This window comes from Hyalella azteca, unplaced genomic scaffold (genome assembly GCF_000764305.2).
Source record: "Hyalella azteca isolate HAZT.00-mixed unplaced genomic scaffold, Hazt_2.0.2 contig2133, whole genome shotgun sequence".
Lineage (NCBI taxonomy): Eukaryota > Metazoa > Arthropoda > Malacostraca > Amphipoda > Hyalellidae > Hyalella > Hyalella azteca.
Window position 1 is genome coordinate 79,834 of NW_025932419.1, and position 20,468 is coordinate 100,301.

A 20,468-nucleotide genomic window follows, 5' to 3' on the forward strand; every position below is an offset into this window, starting at 1 on the left:
AGTAATTTTAAGTTTAGATCTCAAACTGTATCCACATCACTCATGACTTGTACTACCATCATTTTCAAAAATTCCATTCCAAGTGTTGCAAAACCATCAATTGCTTGATGATGAATATTGTGTCTGCTAATAATCTCAGTCAAGTCATATAGCTGGAAATTAGTTGGCTGAAGCTGATCCTGTATCATCAATGCCACTAACCTCGCCACAGTACTTATGTCTCCAGCCTGGATTTGATTTGAGACGTGGTGACCCTGGAAAAGATATTTAGTAGTTGGGCCTTAAATCAGCTAGCTGCCATGCATCACATATTTGTTAATGTTGGTAAGAGGACTGGAAAGTTTTTCTTATTTTTTGCTAAAGAAATAGGGTAAGGGCCATAGGTCCAGGTGAAATAGGCTTGATTCACAGGTGTTTTTGTCTGATGCACCTCTAGCTTCTGCCACATTTTTCAGTTTGGTACTTTGGTCCTTGGCAATAAATAATTATTTGTTGCTTTTGTATTGTTAATACTTTTACATAATCACTTCCTCTAAAAGGAACATTTATCTTGTTAACAAACTGAACCATAACAGCACAGAACTATTTTGAAAAGTTTTTATTTTTTGTAGACCAAATTTCACCTGCAGTGATCATCAAAATGTGAGCATCAAAAATCATTGATACAGTAAACAAATGATTGTTCCAATGTAGCGTGGATCATTTTGATTATGTTACAAATGTTTAAATTAGGACATTTGTTTGAGCCTCTACTGTACTTTCTAAAATTTCCTACAGTGTTATTATCATTGCTGTCAATTTTATAAACTAGAATAATAAACCTCAGTGATTTAAAATTTTCATCGTGTGAGAAGATGGCATACATTACCAAAGAATGCAGAGTTATGCTGCACCAACTCTCAGATGCTGCCGTCTGCAGTGGCAAACGCCCTGAGCCAAGACTCTCTCAAGCATCTAGTGCTGGCAAAGTAAAGGCTGAAGGTAAGCCAAGTTCCTAATTTCAATTCCATGTTCCTCATCAATTTAAACATCAGAGACAAAAAAATCTGAGTTAAATTCTAAGTTTCTTAGGAGTTTAAATACAATATTTGATAAGATAGTGTGAGAATAAACCACCTTGTGAGTCACTCATCTGAGTGCTCTGAAATTTTTTGTGTAAAGCTCGCATGACTCCTTAGTTGCGTGAATGTTATATGTATTTACTGTTGAATATCTTGTTCCACAGTTTGATGATAGAAGGACGTCTATGTATTTATTTTCCAGCCTTGGAAATGGTTGATCCTTCTCCAGTCATCAAAGTTTCTGCTATCTCCATCAAAAAAGAGCTTGATGATGAAACTGAGGACATATCCATCAAAGAAGAGCCATTCTTGTATGGAAATGAGGTAGATTGAGTTAATATGTTGATGTATATTTTGTAAAGTACTAAAATGGCAGCATTGCCACCATAGATTTTCATGCAAATTTGTCAGAATGCTATTACCATATTTCAAATCTATTCAGCATTTACAAGTTAGGCATAAAGAGTTGAATCTTTTTCCTTAATAAGGTCTTCAGCATTAAGAAATTATTATTAGAGATCAGGCACATATGTCTCAATTTAGTAATTGGCAAGACGTTATGAGAAATATTGTTTAGAACTAATTGCATTATTTTTGCCATTTTGAATACCAACTCACTAATATTTACTATTGTTGCCTGTAGCCAAGTAAAAATGAAATGTAATGACCTTTGCAGGCGAAATTACAACCAGAACTGTCATAACTTTTCTTCATTAAATGGTTTTTCTCTGCTTGTCAATGAATCAATGAAAATTGCAAGGAATAGTTATGGAGAACAAGAACATCTTCCTACAATGTCAATATATATAATTTTCCACCCAAATGATGAGAAAATACAATTACAAGACAATACTATACAATCTTTCATGTTTATGAATGCATATTTTGGTGCAACAAAAATTGAAAGTGTGCACTTGCTTTTAAAATTGCCACTTGAACTTATTTATTCATTCTAAATTTTAAAATGGTTGAGTGATATGTTTTATGCAAAAAGCATTGATTTGATAAGACATTTCATAGCCAGAAATTTGTGATTCTGCCTATTCAATAGCTTTTGATATAAGTTGGAACTTGCAGAGAATTTTATTCAGATTCCTTTAGCATATCCTTCCTCATAAAGTACACACATCACTGCCAGCAACATGACATTGTCCTCCACTTCTCTACAGTCTTGTTCAACTGAAAATCTCAGCCATGCACCTGCATTCTCCTCTTGTTTGCCATGCAAGACAGAAGCTCAAGTTGAGGAACAAAGCAACCACCCAAGCTCATCGCAGAACATTTCTGCTCCGTTAGTGAATCAGGTATATATAGTTCCCAATTCCTTGGAATCAGCAACATTTTGTTTTATTGTTGGTATTTAGGTATAATGTAAGCAAGTGGATAATTGTCTGTTAAGATTTGTGGAATGAATGTAATTTTTCTCTAACTAGTAATCGTGCAAATGGAATCTAATGATACTCAATCTGCAAAAATGGATGGCAATCCTCTAAGCATGGATTCCATCCTTGAAATGGACCTCTAGTTCACACAGTGCAGGAAGTTTTGGAATATGCTTGAGCCCATTACATTAAGCTGAATTTCCTCACTCTGTTGATGTTTTTGTAATCATATCTATGGGAGATTGGAAAAAGTCTACATGATGTGGAAGAGGACCTGTTCTAGATGAATTTTCTTGTGTCCCACCAGGCAACAGTAGTTCTTTTATCTTAAAGTTGTCCATGGTCTATTTTCATTAACATATTGAGTGCACACACAGCAGGTAAAGCCCTACTTCATGTTGCATTAGGCTGTTAGGAATGAGGAAACAAAATTGATTATCAGTTTAATATTGAGAATTAGAGCAGTGAAATTCCACTTCACAATATGAATATTTTTTCAACTCAGTAATTCTGAGAATATTGTTTCAAACTATAAAAAAAATGTGTACTGCCTTGTTGCAAATGGACTGCAACACTTTAGTCAACCCACAGCCCTATTGGAAATTAGCTTTCAAATTTGAAAGTTTATGTACGTATCTGAAATCAATATATTTACCTTCACATGAGTAAGAATTTGTAATACGGTCTCTGTTTTGTTCATGTTTAAGGTTGAAATATCAAATCTATGGCTCAAGTTGCGACCAAGTAATTGTAACTCACTTATTTGCACAGAATAGGAATTAATGCTGAGAGGACCTTGCATGAACCAGAATAGACTGTTAAATTTCAAGTCTCTTGTGTTTATATTTGTCAAAATTTTAATTTCGGTTGAGACAACTAAGTGGTTACAGTTCAGAGCGCCAAGATTGGCGCAGAGAGATGCAGATTTGCTCTGTGAGCCAGTTTCTGGTCAGAATCAGCGAGGAGGCCGGGCAGTTAGGTATAGCAGAATTGGAGCAGTGAGTTGTGAGTTTGAGACGGCAACAAGCTATGAATGTTCTGCGATGTTAAGAATTGGAGACAGGCCTACAGCCTAATAAATGCAGTAACCACTTTATAAGTGATTCTATGGAGAATAAAAGTTAAGAGTCAACAGTTTGATGTGGCTGTTAATAATATTGTTGATTGTTTTCCTCTGTTTTTATTACTAGTGCGGAGTTCGTGGGTCAGCACCGGCATCAGGAGACGCTGCTGATGTCGCTGGCATCTCTGGGGCATCTAACTCCGAGCAACTCATGAGGCTTAGTTGTTCCCAGCGTGGATTGGTGCCTGCGGGTGCGGGACAACTGCAGCAACAAACTCATCAAGAACATCTTGCTTCAGGACCCCACCACTTCTCTCACTGTGATTACACCTCTAGTTCAGGGAGTGGACTGCAGCAGAACATCAATGCTATGCATTCGATAAAAGACTCTTTGCAGTGCCAAGACTGTGATTATACATGTACCACAAAGAAATTAATGCAAAAGCATATAGCCTGCAAACACTTCTGCAGAAGCAAAAACCAGTGTCACTTCAGTTTAAATTCGTGTGCCACAAAAGCTGAACCCAAACAACATATTCTCTTGAGGCATCCTCTGGGAAATTCACAGAAATTCTCTTGTAAATATGCTGATGGCTGCAAACAAATCTTGCGTAAGTGTGGCCTTTCTCAACAGCCAACAATGAAGAAGTTCGGCTGCTCTGAGTGTGATTTTGCTTGTACTACAAAGGGAAGCTTGAAAAGACATTTTCTTTATAAACATTCAACAGAAAAGCCAGTTCAGTGTTCGGAGTGTGATTATGCATGCAACACAAAATATGACTTGAAAAAACATTTTCTTCAGAAGCATTCAACAGAGAAACCTTTTCAATGCTGTGAGTGTGATTTTGCTTGCACTACAAAAGGCAGCTTGAAAAGACATTTTCTTTATAAACATTCAACAGAAAAGCCAGTTCAGTGCTCTGAGTGTGATTATGCCTGCACCACAAAAGACGACTTGAAAATACATTATCTTCACAAGCATTCAACGGAAAAACCATTTCAGTGCTCCAAGTGCAATTATGCCTGCACCGTCAAAGGGAATTTGAAAAGACATTTTCTTGTCAAGCATTCAACAGAAAAGCCATATAAGTGCTCTGTGTGTGATTATGCTTGCGTCACAAAAGAGATGTTGAAAAAACATTTTATTCACATGCATTCAACTGAGAAATCAATTTGTTGCTCAAAGTGCGATTATACTTGCACCACAAAATTGAACTTGAAAAATCATTTTCTTCAAAATCATTCCACAGAAAGACCAATTCAGTGCTCTGAGTGTGATTATGCTTGCGTCACAAAAGGGCATATGAAACAACATTTTCTTCACAAGCATTCAACAGAAAAACCAGTTCGTTGCTCCGAGTGTGATTATACTTGCACCTCAAAAGGGGGTTTGAAAATTCATTTTCTTCACAAGCATTCAACAGAAAAGCCAATTCAGTGCTCTGAATGTGATTATGCTTGCGTCACAAAAGAGATGTTGAAAAAACATTTTCTTCACAAGCATTCAACAGAAAAACCAGTTCATTGCTCCGAGTGTGATTATACTTGCACCTCAAAAGGGCGTTTGAAAATTCATTTTCTTCACAAGCATTCAACAGCAAAGCCAATTCGGTGCTCTGAATGTGAGTATGCTTGCGTCACAAAAGAGATGTTGAAAATACATTTTCTTCACATGCATTCAACAGAAAAACCATTTCAGTGCTCTGAGTGTAATTATGCTTGTGTAACAAAAGGGAAGTTGAAACAACATTTTCTTTGCAAGCATCCAACAGAAAAAAAATTAATTTGCCGAGTATGATCATGCTAGCGTCACGAAAGAAGTTTTGAAATATATTTCTTCACAATCAAACGGAAAAGTCAATCCAGTGCTCTCAGCGTGATTATGCTTGCACTGCAGGAAGGTTCTATTATAACAGCAAGCAATCATCCGGAAAAGTCTTCCAAGTATGTTTATACTTGTATCAAAAACGCTCTACTCTACAGACAACTGTTACATCTACTATTGAAAAACATCTACTATCCAGACAACCCTAATAAAAACGTTTCTTGAATCAAATGGATGGACGGAGCTATAAACAGGAATCAAGCGCAGAACATATGATCTTCTATCACAACGAGATCGAGTTATACTTAGTACCCAACCTCAGGCACCCACTGCCACCAAGGATGAGGAGGTCAGCTATTTATTGTCCCCAAAGGCGGCAGTTGCATGGAGCGACATGACTATGAAGCTAATGCCTCTGTCTTGTGTAGGCCGCAGGGCCACTTCATTGGAATACCAGCGAGTATTTTTCTTGAATAATTCTTGAGAAACTGGCAGCCGGTGCTGTAGTGAGAGTGGCACCCATGCTTCTGGAATAACTATTTTTCAGGGATAGACTTAACTGACAGGTTTCTGACTGCTGCTCTTGTATTGTTAAAGGTGAGATTGACATTACCAGTAAATCAGTAACCTTGGGAACTCAAGATGGTTAATGGAATTTATATCTTTTGTTGTCGACAACATTTGTCTCATGCTCTTTTTGGGAGATTTTACTGAGTTTAATTTCTCAGAAAAAACAATAAATGTAGATATAATATTGCCTTAAGTTTTAAAATAATTTGCATTTAAAAATTGATATTTAAAGACAACACTTCTAAAGAATCCGGTATCTCTGATGTTACACATGGACAATAATTTTTAATTTTTGTTTTCAAATATTAAAAAAAGTAGTGTTCAAATTTTGTAATATATAAAAATTTTCAAAAATTTCAAATTTATTTATTCTGTCAACTAAATCATTCATTGTCTCTGACTTTATGCAAGTTTGCAAAATTTCAGATTGATTGGATAGGTAGAAATGTGTTAAATATTGATTATAAGATTTGTAGCAAACAAAATTATTTTTTAATTTTTCCTAATATTGAAAAACAGAAAATTTTAATTTTTAAAATTATTTATTCTGTCAATTGGATCAGGCATTGTCTCCAACTTTAAACAAGTGTACAAAATTTCATATCGATTGGACAGGTAGAAGTGCGTCAAATATTGATTACAAGATTTGTAGCAGACAAAATTATTTAAAAATTTTTTTAGTTTCAAAATAATTTATTCTGTCAATTGATTCATGCATTGTCTACAATTTCATGCAAGTGTGAAAATTTGCAGATAGATTGGACAGGCAGAAGTGTGTTAAATATTGATTATAAGATTTGTAGAAGACAAAATTATTTTAAAATTTTTCTTAATATTGAAAAAAAAATTAAATTTAAAATTATTTATTCTGTCAGTTGATTCATGCAGTGTCTCCAATTTTATGCAAGTGTACAAAATTTCAGATCGATTGGACTGGTAGAAGTGTGTTAAATATTGATTATAAGATTTGTAGCAGACAAAATTATTTAAAAATTGTTCTTAATATTGAAAAAAAAAATTTCCTAATTTATAAAATTATTCATTCTGTCAATTGATTCATGCATTGTCTCCAACTTTAAGCAATTGTGCGAAATTTCAGATCAATTTGAGAGGTAGAAGTGTGTTAAATATCGATTACCATATAAGATTTGTAGCAGACAAACAAACGAACAACAAGAAGTGAAGTTAGAGAGAAGTGTTGTAATAAGTGATTCGTTTTTAAATCTTGCTTATTTACAGAAAATCTTGTTCTTAAATAATGTCAAATGTATTTCCATTCACGGTATTTTTGGACTGTAACCTCCATCTTGATTCATTACAGTCTGATTAAGTTTTTAACAAAACCAGTCAACACCTCCAGCCTCAGCTGGCCGGACTTGACGTTTTGTCCATCATGTATACTGGAATGATAATTGAAAAATACATTTCATTTAATTATATCGTTTGTTTCATTTGCTGATGATCATAATTATTATGCTAAAGATGATGATTATTACGGTGACAACAGGATATGTATAAGGTTGGACATAAAGGTTGGACGTAAAGAAAACAACGTAAAGACCTGAAGACATAAAGGTTGGATTACAATTTCGTTTGTTAGTTTGAGTTGATAGTTACATAATTAGTTATTATAAATTAATATCAAAAGTCTTCCCTGTGATTCACACTTGGGGTGTTTTATTAGTATATTAGTTATGAGACGCGTCATAGAGGTGGTGCAAGCGGGTTGACTGGTTGTTGGGTAGTGCGAGATCTTTGATTTATGAAACCTTTGATTATTGAGACTTTCCACCTCGTTGGTGATGTAAATCTTGACTCCATGTGCGAGATAGCTAAATAGCTGAAGCCCTAGTAAACCTGTGGCCAGTAAACTAACTAACTGCTTTGAGACGGTTAGGAGTAGATTCAACAAGGATAATTCCAGGCTTAAAGGGTAAGTCTTAAGCGGAAATATTAGTGATTATGAAGCTTCCAGGTCTACGTTATTGTCTGCGTAGCAACTTCATTGAAGTATACTAATGGGTTATTCAAGATTCCAGTAGAATTACTAAAATATGAAACAAGGAGCAACACCAGAGGCCACTGCTTTCGGCTTAATAAACTGCAGCACGACTGATCAATGCCATAATTTTCTTCTTGCTTCAGGTCACCGATATGTGGAACAGACGATGACATTGTTGAAGCTCTGAGTATGAACGCATTCAAGAAACGACAAGATGAAGCTATGCAAGAGTATATGTTTCGACTAGAAGTCCCACCTCACAAATTGGTTTGGTCGCAGCTGCTTGGCTTCATCGTCAGTTTTGGAGAGATCTGATAAAAAGTCCAGTCCCCAGACCTAAGAGACGGTCAAGAGAGCATTATCATAATTGGCACTAGGCCAACTCGACCTAATCTGCAACGCCGATATTCCTGTTATGTTAATAACATTCACTTGATTTTTTTACCGGTGTTAGCACAAACACGTGTAACAATTGTTGTTCATCATGTATAACCTTTAGTGGGCAAGCATTGAAATATCCAGAAATTGAAATTTCAGAAACCAGTTCAATAAAGTAAGAAGTATTGTACGAAATATTTATTTGTAATTTTTTTTTTAATTTGCCTATTGGAGGTTTGAATCACACTCAAAGAATTTATTTAATGTGGTCACTACTCAAAATATTTTCTTTGTAATTAAAATTCAGTTTATTCAAATGAAAAAATTAATAACCTAACAATTTATTTCAATTCAGTCAAGTTACCATAAATAACTAAATATATATTCATACACCCGCCTTTTGAAAAAATGCTCAAAGAGTGACAATTTCATCATCCGAGTCAAAACCTTCATTCAAATGCTGGAAACACAGCCGTGAACCACCAAATTTGTGCACAAATCAGCCCTGAAAGGAACGACTAGCATAGATGACCACCTATCAGCCGCGGACTAAGCCATCCGTCAGTAACCAGCCAATAACATCTTGCTCTGAATATTAAGGCCCGTTCACACTAGGGGCAACACACTGACGTCAAGTGCTTCACCGCCCCTCTAGTGCGATTCTTGTGGGCAACGAAGCGCTTGACGAGCTAGCAATTCACAGGCGTCCTGCCTCATGCAACACAAGCGCCGCACTCAGTGGACGGCTGTCTGTGGTATATATATATAGCGAGGTTGTCTGTATACGCTGGTCCTTCACTATGTCAACTAACGCCCCACTTGTTTCGACTCACTCTCTAGTAGAGAGGCTAATTGATCTTTGTAGACAGCATGACTGCCTGTAGAGAGCTCAGTCAAAGGAGTGTAAAAGTCAAAATGCAAAAGAACAAGCTCTGGTAAAAATAGTTGAAGTTTTAAAAAACTTTTGTGTACATGTCACCATTGACGAGGTTCGCAAGAAAATTCATATGTTGCGTTTGCAATTCAATCGTGAAATGAATTTCATTGCAAATAAAATAGGGTTAAAATTCCTCAAAAGCATGCATCCTCCTGACTAAGCTGGCAGTGGATAAAAATAATGCTGGAATTGCTCAATTTCTCTGCCCAGCTGCCAAACAACCTGCAATCCTGCATGCAACTTTAAAGCCTAATATTGCAAATGTTTTATACTATTTTACCTCAACATGCCATATCAAGGATGAAAATCAATTTAGTCCAAAATTTATTTAGAACTCACTTGCCGAGGTTTGTCTGGAAACAGATATAGAGATATATACTTCTTGAGTTGTTACTAAAACTCTCCTGCCATTTTTGGAGCCACGAATCAGCTTTTGAACAAATTATGTACTACATAGGTAGTTGTTAAAATCATGGTACAACTGGAACTGAGCCAGCATTAAACTTATTATAACCACTGTATACCATACCTATTCCCACTGTGGACCAAGTTTCTGAAATTATAAATAACTTCTTGCTTGGCACCAGCATTCAATTTTGTTTCTCAGAAGAGTTCCACCTATGTTTCCACCCTTGACCCTTCCAAGTTTTACTTGAATTTGATGATGTAATCCTAAACATGAATATTTTTACTTATATGTGTGTGTATCAATAATCAAGTTATAGAAAGTTATGACTAATCTTCTAACAGATAAAAAGAAATACTTAAATAAACAGATCCCTAAGTAATTTACCAATTTCTGTAACATGTACTCCAAGAATAAATCCTCACTTTAAGCGTACAAGTTTGTTCTACCTGGCAGTGCACCAGGTTACACCTTAATGAGCACTGAGTCTATCAATCATTCTCTGTGATATTGATCATGGATTACTATCTTTGAAGGAGCGTAATGGCATCTGCTAAAATCCCTCTTCAACATCTCTGGAGCCATGAATTTGGCTTCTTCAACCTATATTGTTGAAGACGTCTGACCTTCACAGTTGGCTATAACAACACATAAGTTAATGCACATTTATACCAGCCCTTGAAGCTGTAGCCAAGGCCATGGCCTGAAGAGATGATACCTGAACATTGATTCATGATCCATTCTACGAATATATACCTATCAAAGCCCTGCCTCCTCACTTACCCCATCTCTCCACCTTCCTGCAGCCAATGACTGTTATGTTAGGTCCAGTTGAGTTGGGTTTTGGTAAAAAGGTGAAGTAAATGTGATGATATGGCCGTGATGGGTTTATATCTGTAAAATGGGACTGGTTTACCTATCAATTGTAAGTGATAAATCAGCTTGTAATCTTTGTAGATGAAAGAAAGAACATCAAGGAGCTGTGAAAGACAATACCAGATATTAATAAGATGTAAATGTTGAGTTCTCAACTAGGCTTCCAGTCTATCATTTATGAAGATTTACTGAATAATAACTAGTTTCCAAGGCATTTTTTGCAATGAATATTAATTGTTATAATTTCCACATCTGAGCCCATGTTTCATTATTGGCTAAACTGAAAATAAACCTGTTATTCTGATGACTGTGAGCCCAATACTATGGAACAACTGAAATCTAGAAGCGATTTTAAATCTATCGTCCATTGAAAAGATTTGATCAAAAGGTCAGTCTAGTCAAGAAAAATACAAGAATTGGCAACAGGCCTATCCAGGCCTATTCTTGATAATTCTTCAATGCCAAAGATAGTACCTACTATACTATACTAATACTACTATTTACTGGAAATATGTTCATATTAAAATATATGAAATTTTATTATGCTTTCCAGAAGTATTCTACAGGACTCCAGCAGAGATGGAGGAGGTGTCACCCACCTTGCATGCATCCTCTGATGTTGAGGATTTTGGTTCGGATCAGAAGTTATGTAATTTAAATGCAGACTGCTGGCAGATGCAGCCTTCACAGCCAAGTTGTGTTACTGGTAATTACTTATTGGTAATATTTGGATTCATTTACTAATAAATAATGCAAATTAAAAAAATTACAAACGTCAATCAAACTCATGATAAAATTTTTGTTTTAAAATATTTCCTACTTTTTCCATCAAGATTCTGGTTTAGTTGAATGTACTTTATTCCTATAACAAGAACAACAATAATTTCTAGCATCTCTTTACTCTGACCGTTCATGCAGAAATTGAGAAAAAATTGAAATTTAATTATTGTTTATACCCTACGGAACAGGTACAATTTGCCCTTCAAATTTTTTGCTTTAGCTCAAATCTTGCACCAAAAAATTGCTACTCATTTATAGTTTTTTCTTTTGCTGTTGTGCATAAAAATTAATTCAATTAAATTATTAAAAAAGTTAGCCAGAATTCTTGAAATACTCATGAACTATTTAGAATAGAATAGAATAGAAGTGTCGGCGTTGAAGACATAGGCCCATGGCCTAGCGTATCTTAGAATCATTGTACATTTTTAAGCTTAGGCCCAGTTTAAATTCAGCTGTGAGCTCCTATCCCCTTGAAATTGTGAATAGATAGGTTTTTATGCCCTATTACTTGTAAATTTAGGTTCTAATTGTGTTCTGTGCTTTCAATTGTATTAACTTGTGACTTTCTATGTCTATTCTAGCTTGTAAGCTTTGTAGATAAAAAAAAAGAACATCAAAGAGCAGTAAAAGACAATATCAGATCTTAATAAGATGTAAATGTTGAGTTCTTAACTAGGCTTCCAGTCTGTTATTTATGGGGATTTACTGGATAATAACCAGTTCCTAAGGCATTATTGGCAATGAATATTAATTGGCATAATTTCCGCGTCTGAAACCATGGTTCATTTTTAGCTAAACTGAAAATAAACCTGTTATTCTGACAACTATGAGCCCAATACTATTTACATAAAATATTTTAAAGCCTATGAACTTATATTATGCTTTCCAGAAGCATTCTACAGCACTATGGGACTCCAGCAGAGATGGAGGAGGCATCACCCACCTTGCATGCATCCTCTCATGTTGGGGATTTTGATTCGGATCAGAAGTTATGTAATTTAAATGCAGACTGCTGGCAGATGCCGCCTTCACAGCCAAGTTGTATTACTGGTAATTACTTATTGGTGATATTTTGATGCATTTACTTATCAATAATGCAAATTAAAAAAAATTACAAACGTCAATCAAACTCATGATAAATTTTTTATTTTAAAATATTCCCTACTTGATATGTTGATAGGTCCAAATGTTGATGGGTTCAAAGACCCGCAACAGCCTCACTGGAGATGCGCACTTCACGAGAGCTGCACCAGCTCATCTATTGGGGCGCGTCAGCCTCTATGAAGAGACACACACTGATATAGAGTGACGCTCCAGCTTCTCTTAGGAAGCCGCACCAGCTTCTCTACAGAGCGACACCAGCGTCTCTAGATGGCTGCACCAGCTTCTCAAGATGGCTGCACCAGCTTCTCTACAGAGCGACACCAGCGTGTCTAGATGGCAGAACCAGCTTCTCAAGATGGCTGCACCAGCGTCTCTATATGGCAGCACCAGCTTCTCAAGATGGCTGCACCAGCTTCTCAAGATGGCTGCACCAGCTTCTCAAAATGGCTGCACCAGCTTCACAAGATGGCTGCACCAGCTTCTCCAGAGTGCAACACCAGCTTCTCTAGATGGCTGCACCAGCTTCTCTAGATGGCTGCACCAGCTTCTCTAGAGTGCCGCTCGATCTTCCCTTAGAAAACCGAACCATCTTTAGAGAGCTAAACCAGCTTCTCTATGGTTTTTTTTTAATTCATTCCGCTTAAAATTTATGAATGTACTACTTACCTCATTGTTATTTACTCTTATTTACATTGTATTAATTTTTTACGTGACCCATCCCTGACATTTTCGACTGAGTTGTAAATCGAAGCATACAAAAAATTGAAGAATTATTTCTTTATATGAATGTAGCATTACAATAGAATAGACAATGTATTTTCTCTGGTGTATTCCTAAGTGTTATTAACATCTACAACAATTATTTATCAAACTTCAGGTACAACGAAAATATGTAACAATATTTTATCGTATTTCAAGTTGCTCCCGCAAGTTTTTGGCATTTAAAGCACTCAGGCTTTACTACGAATGATATTTAGCCTCATCCTCATTTTGTAAAGCCACGTCAGAAATTGCAGCGTGCCTTGTTAATACGGAATAGCACGATCAAATTCTAGCATTGCATCAATCTTTTATTTCACCTTCTACCGCCTGACATTAGTAACTGGAGCAATATTGTCACAAACCTACTTCCCAAATAGGATACGTTCCAGTGAACGCTTTGACTTGCACTGAAGGTTGCCGCCACATACGACAACTTTAAAATGTTCTCTATTGCGTACAAACGTCCTCAGGTTGCTACACTCAATAGTTTACGTATGATCTAAGTTGAAAGTTGTGTTTCCGGAGAGTGACATACGACGGTATAGGTTTAAGGATCACAGCTCTTGAGCATGTCGAAAAGTTTATAGACTTTGAGTGACTATTGGATTTGGAGCAGTCGAAGCTGATTCATATCCAATCAATATTAAAAGGGACATCACGCTAGTTTATACGGGGCTTCGCAGTGCTGGTATCCGTCTGGCCAATCCAATTCTCAGTTGAAGGGCTGTGGCCAACCTAACCTCGCGCAAGCTGGTCGCTACTGCAGAATGGAATAGAATAGAAATGTCGGCACTGAAGGAATAGGCCCATGGCCGGTTGCCGATTCTTGTACTTTTCGTGACTTGATTCACAAGGGATCCGGTCTTTCCATAACTGACGATTGATTGAGATAGCTGCTGGACTTATTGCCTGGTCTGTAATTTCTATTGGAATTTTTTTCCTGGTCTGTAATCTATTATTGAAGGCGTTCATACTCGGAGCGTCAACGATGCTATCAGGGAGGCTGTTTCACATGTCGGTGACTCGAAGCGAGAAGAAATGTTGTCGCATGGATGTGTTCCAACGCTGTTTTTTTTAGTTTAGTTGCACAATCTGCTCAGTGTTAACTCATTAACCTTTCCTTTAATGAAAGTCAAAGCGATGCATGAGAGGAAGCGAAGTGTACATAACTGATAACTGATATCTCAGATCATGATATTTGTGAGCCATCATTAGTACTCTTCTATACAGCAAGATTTACATTTTGAGCATCATATGATAGGAAATAAATAAATCATATAAATATAATAATAATAAAAATATTTATATTAAAATATAAATAAATAAATATATTTTATTTACAAATAAATATATTTATTACCTGAAGTACGAATAGATGCCGACGTAGCACTGTTACGTCCTTTTGCGGGCCAAATTGAATCAGGATGACCTACACGAGGGCAAAAGTGCATTGCTGTTTGGACAACGACTTTCTAATTTCTCTGAGAGAAACGAGTTTATTCTCCGCCTATGGCGCCCTGACGAGATTGAGACTGAACACTTCGCTTCCTCTCATGCATCGCTTTGACTGCATCACTTTTCATTTAAACAGGTAGGTTTATGAGTTAACACTAAGCAGATTGTACATAGCCTTTTATTGCGCTGATAACTGTCGGGGGCCGTACTATCGAAATATGCTTAAGCACAATTAGCGACATAATAAGTACACGTAGCGGCATAAGTACACGTAGCGACTTTAGTTCACGTAGCGCCATAAATGCACGTAACAGCCGATTTTTCGTCGGTGATTGGTAGGTTTCGCTTGAAAAACCGTCAGTGATTGGCTGAAGTAGTTACAAACTCGTAACTATTTCTGAAAGTACGGCCACAGAACTGTTGTTGTGTTTCCCAACGATTTGCAAATATTTAATCAAAATATACAAGAATTTAATAGTAATTGGAACAATAAATATCTATTTGAGATCTTAAGATTTCAAAAATCAAAACGATGTTTACTATTTTTTATAGAGAAGCACTAGTTATCGTAACTTCCCGCAGGAAAAAACATTGTAGTTATATTTTACTTTAATTGAAGAAAATTGTGACAAAATTTCAAAGTTTGTAAATATTGTGTGGAAGTTTCAGAATCTGTGAAGAGGTTTAGTTCACCTCGGTGAATGTGAGCTATCACGAAATTCACGCACAAAACAGAAATAAAATTGACCAGTTTCACGATGGATAGATTTCTTTGGTGAGTTTCTGCGTAGGCCTAGTGAGCAAATTTCTTGTATAAAAATTGATATATTTTATCCGCTTGTAAAATCTCGATAGAGTGCTTGAATATACCTACCTGAAAAACATAAATGGTGACTTCAAGAAATGGTGAATTCAAGAAATGGCGACTTTAAGTGAATAGTCGAAGATAAAAGGGATAACTGAAGAGGTGCCATTTCCTGTGATCATTCATTTTTTAATGAATACAGGTGATGCACGGTAAAAGCCATTCAAGTGGAGCATGAAACTATGGTTTTAGTTTTAAGTCAGGAATTAGTGGAGTGAAGATTCGAACGTATAGTCTTTTATTTCAGCCTGGTATTCATCGCTTCAACACATTTCGTTAATTTGATAGTTCGTTTCACACTGTTCTAGGCCAGAATCATCAAGGGGAAGTTGAACTAATCACATTAAAATTTGGGCTAAAGCAAACCAGGCATCAATCAAAATAATCTCTTGATGATCTCTCTGCCAGGGAGGTCATCAAGAGGAGAGTCATGACGATCATAATGAAATCCAAAGACGAAAAATTTTAAGCTAAAACTCTAAAGGAGCAATGGATGTGGATATCAATTGGCTGTTGTCCTACCAGTTGACGCCGAAAGGGTTAGCCTGGCAGACGGGAAAGAAGGACTGTGTGAAAACATCGTCTTGGAGTTTGTCGTAAGCGTAGATGAAGATGTGATCATTGTCGTGATCGATTTGAATGTCTTCGAGATTCAAATTAGTGTCATTCACGTGAATGCTTCCTTCGATCATCGGTTGGCCATTCACTTTAACCATGTCCACGAAGAAAAACCATTTACTTTCAGCACAATTCGATGCAGACCATGGTTTCGCCCCTAGGCAAAGTTCTAACATGATGGGCATTTGCTCTTTGAACCTAACGGCCACCATTCGGAAACCAGTAACGTTCTTGCAAGCTTCTTTAGTCGCGTTGAAATCAGGGACGAGAGAATCGAGTCGTCGGTATACCAGGTTATCTACTCCGAGATGGTCCCGTGAATCTGTTGATGGAGAGCATGTTAGCAGAGTTCGTTTTTAGCATCTGACGTCGAGTCCTTATTGTCTTCAATGTCTAATACTCCTATCAGTACCGAAATAACTTCCTCACAAGCACACAGACCGCAGAGGAGCGTACAACTATTAGGTTATTATCGTCTGACTAAGTGGCCCACAGTAGCTAGGTATTTGTTAAGCATAACTACTCTTCAAAACACAAGCTGTTTCAAATACCTCCTCCGATGAAAATGTGTTAGGCAAGCATTGTCGCGTTTATAAAATAAATATTAACGCAAAGGATACGAAAAAGGAAAACTTCTCGTTAACTCAGAGAATTTCCCGGGAAGTTGGTAACGGAACCGATTTGAACTGGGGGCGCATCCTTGCGCTGGAGAACGCTGCAGCCACTTAAAATTCGTGCCTATATTTTGTGATGAAATTGTTATTGCCGTAAAACCATACAAATTACAATTAAAACATTTGTAGCTGATATCCAGTAGAAGCGAGAACATTTATTTTTGTGTGATTAGCTAACCTGTGTCGTGTTTAATTAGAAAGCTTGTGGGTGACTGTGACCGCCATCTTCAAACTGGAAATCTAAACTTTGTCTGGGCCTGCCAGGGTAAAGTGTGGAAATTAGTTATCTGAGTGCCTGAAGCAGATTGACCTGCTGTAATTAATGATTTCAAAATGGCTTATTTAACGATTAGGGTTTAAGTAACTCGCCATTTAATTTAGCTATGTCATGTTTCTTTTTAACATACTGACTCATGTTTCTCTAAGAGAAGTTTGAATCTCCTTGATTGAATCATTCAAGTGGTCAGTGCCAATGAAGCAGATAATGTGTAGTAGATCAGAATTCAATATGTATTAGTCAGATAGATCCAGTCTGAATAGCTAGTATGAATTATGTTCGAATTTTCAGTTAAATAATCATTCAGTAAAATTGAAGGATACCAGAATTTGTTAAATTGCTTTTCTTGCTATTTTTATTTATAATGTATGACAACCTTTCGTTCTCTCGCAGGTATTGTCGGATAGAATATAATTCAGTTTGTTCAAAGCATTTTTTATTATTTGTTTGTCCAAAGCGAAGTCGTCAAAGAAGTGAGTAATAAATGCCTAGCCAGGGTGTAATTTCATGTCTAATTGTAGACGCTACCGCAGGCCAGTATAGCACCTGAGATTACAATTTGGTAGCCTATCTTAAGAAAATTAATCTGCCTTCAGGGCATTTGCTTTTGAATTAACCTAAGGTGCTAGTTATCACGATGCTTACCACTTATTGTGCTTAGTTTTGCCTTATTCTGCTGATGTTAGCTTTAAAAATGTTTCGGCTCACGTTGACCAATGTCCTAGATTTATTCTGAACGTCTTGATGTCTAGGCTCTGCAAAACGACTTTTGAACTCGAGAATTATTGACTGGGCTGTTGAGCGCTCACTCTTTTAGATTCAATTGTGTTGAAAGGCGTTTTCAAATTTATAATTAATTTTTCATTGGCGCAGAAATGTGAACATGTTAATTTGAACTTTTTTAGCTAATAATTTGATATCTGATTTTCATTTTCAATTGATGTTATTTGAACTATTTCTAATTGAGTTCTTAATGTGCACGATTTCTACTTTGGGAAAGGGGAAAATAAACGATTAAAGGAATATCGCCTTTTGCTTTCCTATCGCCCTCGACTTATGGTTAGGCGACTCAACTTCAGTATTATTACTCTGCATCCGTATAGTTGCGACAAGCATATTCCTTTATTGTCCGTTATGTTGTTTAAATACTTAAACATGGAGAATGCAGCAGAAGTCACGTTTTAAGGGGAAGATGTGCTGTAGATAATATCTTACCCCGGCGGATGTAGTAGACAGAGTTGCGTTCAGGGTGGGGCCAGGTGATGTAGATGCTGACGTTGGTCACCGAGCACTCGAATCGATCGTAGCCAAGGGAACGAACGCTGAAGGCCTGGCAGCCTGAGGCCTGGCACAAATGTCGACACTCGCCTGTGTCCGGAGGAATGTAACTGGGATTAAAATCAGGAGTGTACCTCGCGCTCCACAAAGTTAGTTTCTGCAAGTAAATAAGTCTAAAACAGCGAAGAACTGAGAAACAACAACTTTATTTGTTTCGCAATATCAGAAGAACATAGAAATACGTTTCTCTCCGGTCACTGACTGGTATAATTATGACAAAATTAACTGGTGTCGAGAAAAATAAAATTCAAAGCCTGTTAATTTGAAAACTACTTCTTTTCACTCTATATTATAGAGATAACTTACATGTTCTACTTATTACAAATATATTATCTCTATACCTCAGTATATCGTTATTTCAGAAATATCACTTCCCCTTCCACTGCCATTAGGAACATTCATACACCCGCAACAGTGTGGATTAATAATGTCACAGAATTTGTCATAATTTCCCACCCCTTAGTTACAAAAGTAATCACTCACACGCTCGCAGCACCTCCACCACGTCCATCACACTCTCAGGGTTCACCATCTTGTATCGCATGGAGAGGAAGTCGCTGTAGTTCGACACGTGTGCCGTGTCGACGAGCAGAGATGCTGTTCCTGCAGCAAGGTGGAGGAATCCGAAGCTCAGTATGATGACCATCGTTGTGGCATGCAAGGTAGTCATGCTCTTCATCAAGGTCGTGGCATACAAATCAGTCATGCCTTTCATCAACGCCGCGGCATGCAAGACAGCCATGCCCTTCATCAAAGCCATGGCATGCAAGGTAGCAGCCATGCTCTTCATAAACGCCATGGCATGTAAGGCAGCTATGCCTGTCGTCAACACCGTGGCATGCAAGGCAGCGATTACCTTTTGCAATGACATGGTAAGCAAGACAGTCATGCCTTTCGCCAACGCCGTTACGCGTAGGACAGCCCTGTTCTTTTTTGTCGGTTCACCCATTTAATAATGTATTGTTATTGATGACCAAGTTCAAATCTTCATGTTGGTTGAAGCAAATATTTGTGTAAGCATCAAGCGTGTTTCAAATCGGATTATATTGAAAGTCTTTACAAACTTTGTAGTGAAGTATTCCTGTTCTGACGACGATTAACGATGATCGAATATTGGGGATTAAAAATTCTTCTTGTCGAAATTATTTATAAATTATTTCAGAATGCTAATTAACATATCAAATACAGCAAAACATTTTATCTAATTAATTAATGACTATACACCACTTACTGAACCCTAAACTGAACAAAGGAAACACCGTTCTGGGATAACTGCTGCCTTGGTTGACTTGATTCTAATGAACAATGTGACTAGACTCACTTTACATAAAAATGTTTCCAACGTTATAACTTGTAATGCTAGATTGAAGCACCAATTCTATGTCAAAACCATTCCAATATTATAATATGTAATGCAAAATTATGTCATCTATTCTAATTTAAATTACTCCAACTCCATAAATTTTAATGCTATATTATACCACATCTTCTACATCAGAATCATTTTTACTCTATAAGATGTAACACCAGATTATAGCATAACTCTCACGCCAAAATCATAACGTGTAAAATCATAACTCTACAACATGTAAGACTACGCTAGATTATACCACAATAATCACAACAAAATAATTCAAACATTCCAACTTTCAACACTAGAATATACTCCCTCTACTCCATCAAACTCTACACTACCAACCGCGGGGCCTAAAGCGTGACTATCGCCTCCTCAATTCCACCGTGTACAAAATGCAATAATCTTTTAGCCGCCAGTGAGGCTTCAGCTGAACACGTTTTCGTTAGTACGAAACTTTTTCAGTAAAAGTTTTTGCTGGGGGCTATCAAACTGAGGATAAGTAGGGGTAATTCCTCGGGTTGACAGTGATGCTTCAGCTGACAACTCTTTCGTTAGTACGTAACTTTCTCGGTAAAAGTTTTCGTTGGGGCCGTCAAACAAAGGATAAAATAGAGGTAATTTTTCGGGTCGCCTCGAATAACGATATCGGAGAAGGTTTATCGAGGTTTAGTACGTGGTACAAATACAATATTTCGTGTTTCCGATATTACGGAATATTTTTTGATGCATTGTGTGTAT

At 36.8% G+C, this 20,468-nt stretch overlaps 2 protein-coding genes across 2 annotated transcripts; one reads left to right on the plus strand and one right to left on the minus strand.

Annotated features, from left to right (window-relative positions):
- Positions 1-726: 726 nt before the first annotated feature.
- LOC108681991 (telomere zinc finger-associated protein-like) lies at positions 727-12,589 on the plus strand. The gene is made up of 5 exons (XM_047885361.1): positions 727-981; positions 1,264-1,385; positions 2,231-2,365; positions 3,634-4,602; positions 12,461-12,589. The coding sequence occupies exons 1-5, from the start codon at positions 855-857 to the stop codon at positions 12,587-12,589; spliced, it is 1,482 nt and encodes a 493-aa protein (XP_047741317.1). The 5' UTR covers positions 727-854.
- A 2,647-nt stretch (positions 12,590-15,236) lies between these two features.
- LOC125179458 lies at positions 15,237-19,154 on the minus strand. Its single transcript, XM_047885367.1, has 3 exons — positions 18,857-19,154; positions 18,251-18,403; positions 15,237-16,406 (listed from the first exon to the last, which is right to left on the minus strand). The coding sequence occupies exons 1-3, from the start codon at positions 19,152-19,154 to the stop codon at positions 15,985-15,987; spliced, it is 873 nt and encodes a 290-aa protein (XP_047741323.1). The 3' UTR covers positions 15,237-15,984.
- Positions 19,155-20,468: the final 1,314 nt, after the last annotated feature.

Coding starts and splice junctions, on each gene's coding strand:
- LOC108681991 (XM_047885361.1), top strand. CDS start 855: ATGGCATACATTACCAAAGAATGCAGAGTTATGCTGCACCAACTCTCA. Junction 1,386..2,230: donor CATTCTTGTATGGAAATGAG/GTAGATTGAGTT, acceptor ACTTCTCTACAG/TCTTGTTCAACTGAAAATCT. Junction 2,366..3,633: donor CTGCTCCGTTAGTGAATCAG/GTATATATAGTT, acceptor TTTTATTACTAG/TGCGGAGTTCGTGGGTCAGC.
- LOC125179458 (XM_047885367.1), bottom strand. CDS start 19,154: ATGGCTGCTACCTTGCATGCCATGGCTTTGATGAAGGGCATGGCTGTC. Junction 18,404..18,856: donor GGTGGAGGTGCTGCGAGCGT/GTGAGTGATTAC, acceptor CTCCGGACACAG/GCGAGTGTCGACATTTGTGC. Junction 16,407..18,250: donor TGTCTACTACATCCGCCGGG/GTAAGATATTAT, acceptor CTCCATCAACAG/ATTCACGGGACCATCTCGGA.